Source organism: Mollisia scopiformis (genome assembly GCF_001500285.1).
Source record: "Mollisia scopiformis unplaced genomic scaffold LY89scaffold_19, whole genome shotgun sequence".
In the NCBI taxonomy this organism is placed as follows: Eukaryota; Fungi; Ascomycota; class Leotiomycetes; order Helotiales; family Mollisiaceae; genus Mollisia; species Mollisia scopiformis.
In genome coordinates this window covers 970,768-981,941 of record NW_017263599.1, presented here as the reverse complement: position 1 = coordinate 981,941, position 11,174 = coordinate 970,768, and the positions used below count along the sequence as shown (strand labels likewise).

At 47.5% G+C, this 11,174-nt stretch overlaps 4 protein-coding genes across 4 annotated transcripts; 1 reads left to right on the top strand and 3 right to left on the bottom strand.

Annotated features, from left to right (window-relative positions):
* Positions 1 to 58: 58 nt before the first annotated feature.
* Positions 59 to 991, bottom strand: LY89DRAFT_687589 (uncharacterized protein). Its single transcript, XM_018215531.1, has one exon. It carries the CDS (start codon positions 571 to 573, stop codon positions 250 to 252), a length of 324 nt encoding a protein of 107 aa, XP_018067880.1. The 5' UTR covers positions 574 to 991; the 3' UTR covers positions 59 to 249.
* A 2,557-nt stretch (positions 992 to 3,548) lies between these two features.
* LY89DRAFT_687586 (flavo protein) lies at positions 3,549 to 4,691 on the top strand. Its single transcript, XM_018215530.1, has one exon. It carries the CDS (start codon positions 3,785 to 3,787, stop codon positions 4,430 to 4,432), a length of 648 nt encoding a protein of 215 aa, XP_018067879.1. The 5' UTR covers positions 3,549 to 3,784; the 3' UTR covers positions 4,433 to 4,691.
* A 172-nt stretch (positions 4,692 to 4,863) lies between these two features.
* Positions 4,864 to 7,064, bottom strand: LY89DRAFT_159282 (uncharacterized protein). The gene is made up of 3 exons (XM_018205485.1): positions 6,807 to 7,064; positions 6,752 to 6,756; positions 4,864 to 6,628 (listed from the first exon to the last, which is right to left on the bottom strand). Exons 1-3 carry the CDS (start codon positions 6,890 to 6,892, stop codon positions 4,962 to 4,964), a joined length of 1,758 nt encoding a protein of 585 aa, XP_018067878.1. The 5' UTR covers positions 6,893 to 7,064; the 3' UTR covers positions 4,864 to 4,961.
* Positions 7,065 to 9,334: 2,270 nt separating this feature from the next.
* Positions 9,335 to 10,938, bottom strand: LY89DRAFT_159243 (uncharacterized protein). Its single transcript, XM_018205484.1, has 4 exons — positions 10,353 to 10,938; positions 10,273 to 10,280; positions 9,482 to 10,168; positions 9,335 to 9,423 (listed from the first exon to the last, which is right to left on the bottom strand). The coding sequence occupies exons 1-4, from the start codon at positions 10,777 to 10,779 to the stop codon at positions 9,373 to 9,375; spliced, it is 1,173 nt and encodes a 390-aa protein (XP_018067877.1). The 5' UTR covers positions 10,780 to 10,938; the 3' UTR covers positions 9,335 to 9,372.
* Positions 10,939 to 11,174: the final 236 nt, after the last annotated feature.

The window sequence follows — 11,174 nt, the reverse complement described above, 5'->3', positions numbered from 1 at the left end:
ACCTTGGACATCGATTCCGACATACGATCTCAGATGCAGAAGTACTCTGCTTTCAAATGTTAGTTTCCTCCTTTCTAAGTTTTGAGAATTAGATGTCGGTGCTACTTTTGACTTTCAAAAGGCTCCAAATATTGATTCTCGCTCTCCCAACCTTTGAGAGTGAAATGTGCGTTATCAATTCTAGGGAATTCGACAGCTCTTGAATGTAATTAGACAGATCGTATTATTTCAATTTTCTATCTGGCGATTCTACCACTTGCAGCTTCGCAAATGTGGCTGGAAGGGAGATCTTGACAGCCTCCGAAGAATTGTGGAACAGTTATCAAAGTCCCCGTAGCTAAGCTCATTGTCCTCACTATCGACAGACACGAAAACAACCGAATCTTCTGGGGTAACCTTCATCGGCTTTCCTGGGTCGAAGAAAGTTGCAGGTCCCGAAACGGCAGTTGTAATCGCCTTTGAGTCGTACCGGTCCAGAGACCGTGTAGTCCCCATATGGTGCACCCACATTTCAAGGCTCCAGCTCGTTGAATTAATTGCTAGCAAAAGGGAGCTTGAAGCAGATCTGGACATCGTTGGACGAGGTATATACTTCGTCAGTCTAAACAAGCACGATCTAGAAAGTCCTTCTTCAGTCTTGATTATGGTTGGTGCGGGCTTTCTTGACTTTTGGGGAAGGTGATGTGGGGTTTTGGTTTTGGATAATTAGATGGGGGCGAATGTTGGTTTTCAAGTTGGGAGGGGAAGAGGATATAAATAGCTGAAGCAAGCAGAGGGGCAGTTGAGAGGGAATTGAAGGAAGCGGAGAGAAAGAGACGAGAGGCAGAGATCAAGGCACGGGAGGCAGAGAATGCTGTCAAGCGGATGCCAGAAGTTCCTCCTCGAGTCGCAGATTGGAACTCGTTCGTACAATGCTCAAGAAATCCAAGACAAGGAACTAGAAAGTCAGTTCTCAAATTGTTGACTTTTGAGAACAGCAGATAAGTCAAGGGAGTCGGACATTCAGAAGCTTCTCGAAATGGCTCTGAAGTCCAAGATTCACTACTCCAGACTCAAGACGATTTCCTAAAGCTACCTAGTCTTCTTCAGACTCATCACCGCCGAGCTCACCATCAGCACCGGTTGCCTTGATAACCTCTTCTACTCGGACCATGATTCCGTCATTCTCAAACAACTTCCGAACCGGAGCCTTGATACCCCACCTTGTTGCGTATCGTCCAAATCTGACAGTGTCCTCCCTTGTGCGCTCAGCATATTCCTCCAGCAACTTCTTCTTGCTACGCAACTTTCCGTCACTCTCCTCATAGGGTTGTTCTTCCGGTAGATGAACAACGTACTTCTTGTTCTTTGTGTAGACTTTCTTCTCCCTGTCCTTGCGGATCTTTCTGAATACCATAAGTGGACGGGATCTGGGCTAGAGATAGCTTCATTGATTTGCCTTTGCGTTGTACGAAAAGTGGAAGGCCATGTTTGACTTTTCTCTTGACCTCGGCCTCCAAGTGTCTGCCAGAATGAACGAGACGCCAACTGTCTTCATAGGAGGGTTGATGTCCGACCGACGGTTCGGTCAGCATCAGTGTCGTACCATGAGCGTCTGCGCCTTTCCAGATCTTCACTTGATTGGCTCGGTTGGGAACGTATTGAGCGCGTGTATCGTTCTTACTTTGTATGTTGATGAAAAAGCGTAGCTCCCATTCTTGCTGATTGCGCTTCGTCCCGAAAATGACAATGGTTTCTGCAGGTAAAGTATCCGATGTTAGCCATTTCAGCCACTTCTTCCGAGGTTTCATGGCATCGCTGTGGCAGTGGCAATGAAGAAGTTAGCTCCGAATTTCTCAGGATGAGTACGCTGGACATTGAACGGAATGCATAGCAGTACTCGTTGGCGTTGACCTCGTCTTGAGTGTACCTAGATTGATCAGTACTTATCCAGCACAATTGTCTGGCGCGAAGTTGAGGAACTTACCGGCCATAGTTTAGAGTGCATTGTCCGGAAGCAGGGCAGAACTTATCGGGATCGAAAGCAATCTCCATGCCAGTGGTAGTCATCGTATACTTCAAGGATTGAAGACCAAAATGTATCTGCAAGCCACCGCTTTGTAGCGACGGCATGATCCTAAGACATCTTTAGCTTCAGCTTGAAAATTAACTCCTATCGGGCCTCGTCTAGGGTCTTTAGCTTCGGCAATGATAGCCTGTTAGTTGTATTACCCGCAAATCTTGACCAGAGTTGTGTAGCTGTGATGTGATGTCGGGATAGCGTCAGCTTTGGATTGATGTGTGACAGAACCATCAAAGACCTTGTCTTGCCTCTGTCAATTTGATAGTAAGAATACATTATGTGTCCTATTGTTGGGCAAATTCAACCGAAATCCATGTAGCCATGGCTCGATCATGGGAATAAGTTTCCCTTTGTTAGATCTGTGAGTCTTATTGTTAGGTAATTGATGGTGCTTGACTTGAGCATTACGTTTCTATGACGGGAGGATTGCGATAGCATTTGTTGCATAGTCCCTTCTTGATGGATATACAAGAGCCTGAAAAGATATCTACTTTCAAAATCAGACAAGAAGACACCCAATGCTTTATACTTAGCCATCTTCGAAAGAGATGAATTGCCCCAAGCGAACGTTTGTACGTTTGTCACCCAAACCAGGAATTGCTTGATGGCCTAGGAAGTTCTGCACAACAAGCTTGTAGTTCTGTATGACACCAGATAACTCTACAATGTCTAATATACAGCTATTATTCAAGATGTGCACTCGGCTTTACTGATCAAGGAGGGAGGAAGATGCTATTTGTGGGAGCGGATGGTGTTTGGTTGTGGGCATTGACGAAATGCTTGAGAAATTCAGTAGATCGTTTGAGTGGTTCAAAAGAGACAACCCTCTGCATGGGAGAGCCCGATTGTGAGAATATTTGAAACTCTGTAGGAGGAAGAGATGGGTAGTAAGAATCCACGTTAGACGTTCGTACTTGGTGAAGATGCAGCATTTGGAAGAGTAGCGATGTGACTTAGTCTGAGGGAAACGTCATTCAATACAACTCTGTTTATCTCCCAAGATTTGAACAAATTATTAGATAGCTTTCGAAGTTGTTTCTTTGGTGGAACATTCTCGTCCGTAAGTATTTCATCATCAACGTCACACCTTGTCACAAACAAATAGGGGTTTCTAAGCGAGTGTTATCGCGGCAAATTAGGCGTCTTGTTGATGTCGTTGAAGGCTCGAGAAATCAGCTAAAGTTATCAACTCGATGGAGGTTCCCCGTCCCGACGACCAGAAGCAGATCGCGTGATCAATAACAGCAAGGGAAATCTTTATTTCTAGATAACCCCCCAGAGCTTCTTCGTCGGTAGTTGAGCTTTCCGTTTCCTGAAATTATGCAAGTTATGCAAGTTATGGTTGTTTGAAATCGCACCTAATTATCCTGCTTAACTCAGCATTCTCTGCAACATAATTTGGTGTATTTACTTGATCGCGAAACGCAGTATTTCAGCCAATCAGAAGTCAGAGTTCTCATACCTCATTGATTCTTCCGGAATCAATCCCAAGACTGCAATCCATGAAACTGGATCTATTCTTATTACGTGGCCGGGTGATGCTTTCTAAAAACGGAATTCCGTGATGTTGCAGTAACTCCAGGGGAAATTGTCTGAGAGTTTTGTAAGTATAAGTATGTGGCCAACCCTCTCTTTCTCCAACATCAACCTCTGCAACATTGAAACACAAACCTACAAAGCACTCTTCTCAGTCAAGACCATATCACCTGCATAGAACACAATATGACCTCCACAACCCCCAAGAAAATCGCCCTCATCATCGCCTCCACTCGCCCTCAACGCGCAGGTCCTACAGTAGCATCCTTCATCCACAACATAATCTCTACATCCCCCTCCTTCGCCTCCAACGAAATCACAACCGTGGACGTAAAATCCTTCAACCTCTCCCTCTACGACCACCCCAGCGCTCCCGCCCTCTTCCCACTCGACAAGCCCTCTCCCCTCCCAGAATCCCACCCCGCAATCAAGTGGTCCCAGACCATCGCCTCCTTCGACGCCTACATCCTCATCACGCCCGAGTACAACGGCGGTCTCCCCGCCGGCTTCAAGAACGCGCTTGATTATCTGTACCATGAGTTTAAGGGGAAGCCGGTCTTTGTGATCAGTATGGGTGTGCATGGAGGCAATTTTGCGAATGAAGAGGCTACGCGAGCGTTGGGCACTATTATGCGAGGCAGGGCGGTGGAGACGAAGGTGTTGTTGGTTATTGCGGATGAGGATAAGCTGAATGCTACTATGGGACGGGTGGGAGAGAAGAGTTTGGAGGTTTGGGGGGAGCAGAAGGCGGATGTTTTGAAGGGGTTTGAGGAGTTGGTTGGGATGTTGAATGATGGTGGGGTGAAGGTTGAGAAGGAGCATATTGCTGTTTGAATTGTTAGCTATGACTGAGACACTGAAGGCTAGTTTGAGCGTGCATAGAGATAGTAGAGAACCTAGAAACATTCTTACCTTGGAGAGCTTTCTCGATGTACTCGGTGGCGAAGCGCTTCTATACGTCAAAGCAAGGCAAGTAATTAAGAAGAAATACGAATCGAACTTAGGCGTGGCTGGATGTGTGGCATCGACTTGGATATTGAGTGCATATGAAATGTTTGTCCTAGACAAAAACTTGATCCCGTTTGACTAGAACAAGATTAGTATAGAAATCCTTAATCTAAACTACGGCTAGTTTATACGGACATTGTTTACTAAGTTTGAGGACATAACTAATGCAGATAGGACCGAACATCGACTAGCTAAATTTCAAAAACACTATGCTAATGCAAAGACGCTATGAATTATAAGGACTCTCCTTTTTGCTGGAGAGTTTCAAAGTACGTACGAGAAACAAACTCTTTAATCAACTAACTTGACTGGCTTCAGGACTGACTTTCATGAGACGTGGAACTTTCCTCCACATTCAACAGTTGATCGTCTTCTTCCTCTCAGTCTCCACAAGTCCTTCCTCCCTCATGACCTGATGCTTGCAAACAAGCGTAGATTGCCTATTGTCCACATCGACCGAAATACCAACATTCCGAATCCTCGCGTACCCGGGAATTTTCCCATCAACCATCTCCGCCTCTTCCAACCCCATAACCCACTTCACAATCGCGCTCCTCAGCATGGTATCCGACAAATCCGGCGTCTTGGGCAAAGACTCTAGTAATTGTATAGCACGGCGACGAACGGCTCCAACTCTGCAGTGAAGACCGACGAAGTGTGGAGGGCCCGTACAGCGTTGGAAGATCGTGAATGTCGTGTCGTTTCGATGATCTTTGTCGCTCTCATAGACGTCTTCGGCCAGATCGAGGATTTCAACCATCTCTTCCGTGTAGTCGTCGAACACCATCTCGTCGCCCGTGATGACAGTCTTCAGGATCAAGACGCAGCCTTTGTATATAAGGAGATTCTCTTTCCAACGAGGAGAGATGCTTTTCGATGAAGGCGTTTGGAGAAGGGCGTCGAAGGATGCTTTCCATCGGAAGAAGTCGCGGAGGTACTGGTCATGGTGCTTCTTGACTAGATCTTTCGAGCTATCGGGGATGGTTTCCCTGCGATGGACACTCGCGGGATGCATCATAGATGGCGTTAAGTTCAGAAATTGCCTGGGTTGACGAGCAGATGGGGGTAGCGTTGTGTCGACGGGCGCAACACCTTCGACGGGTATCAGAGGCCGGAAGAACCAGCCCAAAGAGAATAGCCAGTGTTTCGACCTTCTAGTTAGAAGCTCGAGGTAGAGTCGAGCTTCATCGACGGACTCGAATCGTGCCGGCATATTTTGGATGACGTTGAAGCCATCTTCCTTGCCAGCCTCATGTTCTGCTTGAGTTGCATTGCTGTTGAAATAGTACGATTGGATCTCCAACCCTCCGAGCATCTGGACCAGCGAGTCTTCAACTACGTTGGGGGCAGGTGAAGAGAAACCGATCGGGTGCAAGTCTGCGTCTGGATAGTTCCTTCGCCAATCCCTCAATAGAGCCATCCCATTTGCGACCTGGACGCCGGCCATCGTGAAGTTGCCGTGAAGACATTCGATACAGATGATGAGGAGAGAGGTGAGTAGAGTGGTTCTGATGCCTTGATGCCCTGTAGCGACGTCTTTCTTCATCAACGCAAGCCCTTTTGAGTATTGGCGAAGGGAATACTCGCGATGGGATATCAGTTCTGTTGGTTCCGAAAGTGGCAGCGAGCTCGACGGCGTGTCTTGTATTACTGAATGGATTTTACCAAGTGCTGCCAGCGCAACCATCGTGTGGCGAATCGAAGGGATGTTGGAAGCTTGTAAGATGAGTCTCCGGAAGTCATCGCCTTGTGCGAACTGGGTAATTTCAAACAAGAGCTGGTCTCGAAAGAACGTGAAGTAACGATAGTCCTCTGCATTGTCAACGACTAGAGTTGATGGACTGGGCGGTATCGATGATGGAACTATTGCTGGAGTTACTGGCTTTGGGGCTATCAACAAGCCACCCGATACAGTACTCCCCGGGGTGCTAGTCTTTGGAAGTCGACTGTATCCATCGCACGGAATTTTGAAGTTTTGGCATCGACGGCAGATAGGTCTCGTCTCGTCACACTTTACACGACCTGCAAGAGAATTGATCAGCTTGTTCTGTTACCTCACGACAAAAGATATATCAAGAAAGAGCAATGTGGCATCGATGAAAGGAAAACTTGATCTTGGATCGGAGCCAAGTTAGATGGGCTTACGAATTCTGCGCCAAAGGTCAGTGTTATAGCCAGAAATGGGCCGAAGGGATATTACTTGCAGGTCCCGCAACCATTTCTGGAGTGCTTCCCCGATGTTCGACTTCTCTTTGAAGTCGATGACGACGCTGAAGAACTATCCATTAGTATGTTGGCTTGGCTTGGATGCTCCTGCTCGTTGCTCGTTGCTGATATCGAAATGTGTGATGAGATCGTTGGTACTGATATCGATGTTTGATGGGGTGCAGAAGCTTCTACTCAGCAAGCGACTTCCCCTATCAATGGAAGTGGTACAGCACGGTAGGGGATAATTGCACACGGTCCGTGCTACGACTGTGGCAATTTTCTCTCGCTTCCCCTCGGTGAGATGACTTGCGGACGATCAAAGGTTTGGCTAGGCCTCATCAATTGACATCGATGGCGTAGCTGAGCTCAAGTGTTTAATTATTCTAGAAAGCGCAGAACTATAGAGCAAACCGAGAATTCGGGTCAACCCAATGGACAAGAAGAGGTCGTAAAATTCTCCAATACTTCTGCGGCACATTTCCAAGCCCGAATGCTTTTGGTAGGGCTGCATAACAAGGCTGAGCCCCCGTCACTACCCACATATGTGCATGCTAGGAACCATAGATCCGGTTTTGCGAACGCGCAATGGTACCTTCTCAAGAAGACTCGGTGAGTTGCTGCATTTGATATGATTGAATACTTCAGCGAAATGTGGGAAATATGTATAGTATTTGTAATTACTAGAAGGAAGTTTAATAGCAATCGCAGTGACCGTATGAAACAGAGATCTTCAATAACCATCCTCTCGGGGAAGAAATAGCCATGCGGTCGCACGCGCATAGTCCCGAGGGGGTTATCGATCGACTCATAGACCGTTATTCATGATGAGATAAAGCAGCCTCAGTTCGCTTTCCAATCTAGAAAGTGGTGGGCAGGTTTCGACTTGCATTTGCTTAGTCTAACCATACAGATACCCAGCTCCGTACCTCGAGCGTATGATCGTTTGCTGAACGGGCATGCCGCTCCAAGTATTTCTCGTGCCGGGATGTACGACTGACAATTAGCGGGTTGGGGTCCGTGTACTGGGGTGCATCTACACCGGAATTCCGACGGAGATATGTCCCGAATTCATGTAAGCTTAATAAAAAAAGGGCAACTTTTGTGGGTCTTCTAAACGCGTTCAAAGGGCGAGGTGTCCACGTCTCCACGAGGGAACGAATCTGAAGACCTTGAATCCGAGGAGCGGATGCTTCTCAGGCTGGGATTTGGTTGGGGGCCTGCATATCTGCAGTTTCTGAGTATTTGGTCTCCTACATTAGTCTCCGTTTCATCTATGACGATGCTGCGGACAATTGGGCTGCGGCAATATGGTGCAGTTCAACGGCGTTTCCGTAAGTGGTGTATACCAAGTCAAAGGGGCCGATAGTAAATCCCTTGTCGACATACGGCCGGGACTCAAGCTCCCCGGTACGATTGATACATCCAGAAAGCTAAAGCTATATCCAACCGAGAAAGAATCTCTTGGCCTCAGGTTCTGGAACGTGGGGTGTTCGGGTCCAAAGGGCAAAAGTGTTGTGATCGACTCCGAGAAAAAGACGCAATTTACCGACTACGATCAAGATCTACCACTCGGTTTGGGAATCGAACGAATAATGGAACGTTGGCCGGAGATTCTACTGCGGTGAGAAAGTAGGGAAAACAAGGTTGCAGGTGGTGGTGTAGTATCCCTGTTGAAGTTTGGCGTCAGCGGTCGAAATAAGCGCTCCCCTCAGCCCTTCAGCCCTACGGAGGCACCTCGACCCGTGGCACTCAACGCGGCGTGCCTCTTAGCTGAGACGTGCTTCAAAAGGTGTCCGATGTCCAATCCTCGTCGAGTACATGATGCAGTATTGGCTGTCCTAGGACCGATTCTGTAGTACATGCATGCGGACGCCGGTTGAATAGTGATCAAGGGCTCTATGGTATGCACGAATATCTTCAGTTTCGCTTATCCCGGCCGCTGAGTAACGAAGAACGTGATTGGTCAGTTATGACCGAGACCGAACCGATGAGGTCGGTAATAAACTCAATCACGTGTAGGGCGTGGGTGTGCATGCCAACGAAAGATTGAAGAAAAGGGCGAAAGTAAATTGAGACTATTATTTTCGAATTGATAGGTCTTACATCATGACAGCGAACTTTGAAAATCCACGGCGAACAACAACACTTTCCACGTGATTAGCTGGAGCTGCGACCGCTCTTTGCCTTTCAGCTTGTCACCGGGAGAATGCTTGCCGAGGCTGGGGTACCGGTAGAACTCGGATTATCCGTTCTTTATCCTGGTTCTTGCACGATGTACAATTTCAAGCTCAACTTGAGCCATGATGAACCTGACGATCATAGACAGAGAATGCGAATATTATCAGGCACAACACGGACAACAAAACAAACTGCAGCAGATCGCCTAAACCGTATGTACATTGCTGGCTGGGTATATATAGACCATTTAGTCTCCATTCCTGTCCAAAAAATGGTCGAACGAAAAAGTAGTGGTCAAGTGTAATGCAATTGAGCAAGCAGCGTCTAACTCCTTCACCATATGCAATGCTCCAACCTTCCCAAAACCGAGAGCGAAAAAATCATAGACACTGAGAGTAGTATGGATTCGAAAATTTGCATGTAAAACCTGACTAAAAGGAGGTTAGTATTAAGTTTCTGTGCTGTAACGAAGGGCGAAGTGACACGTACGGCGCAGACTGTGCATCCCTTCCAATTTTGTCCACCACATTGATCCCAGTGTTTTGCTATACACCCACCAGGTTGGTTTGTTTGGGATGGATATGGGGACGAAGGCATGGCAGATGATGTTGTCCGACTGCTGTATGAAGGAGTTGTTTGAGGTGGTCTTGAGCTCGTTGGTCTCGATGTAGTACTGGATCTGGTCTGGCTTGGCTTTGAACTCGTTGGCCTAGAACTGGTAGTGCTTGGATGAGGATGTACAGTGGTTTTGGACGACCTTGGAGGTGGCGCATTGGCATCACCGGGCTTGGTATCCGTAGTGTCAGAACTACCGTCGCAATATGATACATATCCATCCAACGACAAATTTTTGAAGACCAAGCTCAACCCCGCAGGCTGCGTTGGGTTTACAGCGCAAGACGAAGTGCGGACTGAGGCGGATGGAGGAAGTGGAGTTGGGTACTCGATTTGGTACACTGGCTTGCTCGCTATGAAGTCTTTGTACCAATAACATTCCTGGTAGAATCCACACTCTTCGTTCACAGCGAACGAGATCGTATCAGAAACATCCGAGAGGATTTGAAGCGAGTTCTTCAGTCCGATGGTCATGTTGAGACCTGTCGCAATACCCCCGAGGAACTTGATATAGTCGATCGCTTCAGCCATGGTAACCGTCGTGTTGCCAGTCGGATTTGCCTGCAGGTTGTCAGCAACAGTAACTTCGTCTCACAAAGATCCACATTCAAGACAAAAAGCCAGTTTAGTCAATTTCCAGCTTTGAAGAAGAGGAAGTAACATACATAGGCATCTGGAACCAGTGTTAGCTCATTTGTCCCCCACAGGCCAAATTCTGGGCCAAGTTTGCCATTGAGATACATACCTGTATTGTCCGGGTCTATGCCATTGCAACCTTTGCTAGCAGCCAACTGTATTCGAGCCGTCATAATATTTCTCACGTTTGTGCTGGTGACTTTGAGCCAATATTCATCGGGCCATTCTGGCAGAGCTTTTCCTTTGTCCGATGCTTGAAACTGTCCCGAGTCGGGTCTATACGGCTCGTAGGTGCCTGCGCTGAAGTAGCAGAGGACAATTTTTCCTTGGGCTTGTAACAAGGCGATTGTAGATGCTTCTGTCTCAAACATATCAATGTCGAAAACCTCGGCGTCGGCAGGTATAATCTTTGTCGATGGATTCGAGGGCGCTACAACAACATTGCTCAGGACGATTTGAAACTTCTGCCCAACTTTGTAGTCTGCACCGAAAGCAGCAGTGGCAAAAGCCCACGCCCAGACAATCCAGAAGAACATTTTGACGCGACCAAGATGGACAGAAACTAGACAATTGGCAGTCAAGCCTCGATTCTGCCCATGAGCTGGTTTTCAAAGCGAGTTGGTGAGGTGCGCAAAGGCAGAAGGAGCGAAGGCAAACGTCCCAGACCGCATTATACATATAACAAAATGTTTGACTGGACACGTATGGGACGGTTTCGCTTCAACGATGGCAGTCGAAATTTTGCATTAAGGTAGATCAGCCGTGGCCTGCTCGCTGGGGTGTGACTAGCAGATTGGCCGAGGACCTGGCCCAGACCGATCACGCCAACCAGCGAAATTGCTAGACAAAGCTAGCATGGGACATACTCGACGTCGGTACAGAATTTCGGGTCAGGCTTCTGACTTGTGCGGCAGTTCTGGTTATAAGGAGA

Excerpts from the sequence above, each read along its gene's own strand:
- LY89DRAFT_687589 (XM_018215531.1), bottom strand. The coding sequence starts at position 573 with ATGTCCAGATCTGCTTCAAGCTCCCTTTTGCTAGCAATTAATTCAACG.
- LY89DRAFT_687586 (XM_018215530.1), top strand. The coding sequence starts at position 3,785 with ATGACCTCCACAACCCCCAAGAAAATCGCCCTCATCATCGCCTCCACT.
- LY89DRAFT_159282 (XM_018205485.1), bottom strand. The coding sequence starts at position 6,892 with ATGGATAGTTCTTCAGCGTCGTCATCGACTTCAAAGAGAAGTCGAACA.
- LY89DRAFT_159243 (XM_018205484.1), bottom strand. The coding sequence starts at position 10,779 with ATGTTCTTCTGGATTGTCTGGGCGTGGGCTTTTGCCACTGCTGCTTTC. Across the intron at positions 9,424-9,481 it reads AGGGATGCACAGTCTGCGCC|TCAGGTTTTACATGCAAATT; the intron begins GTACGTGTCACT and ends ACCTCCTTTTAG.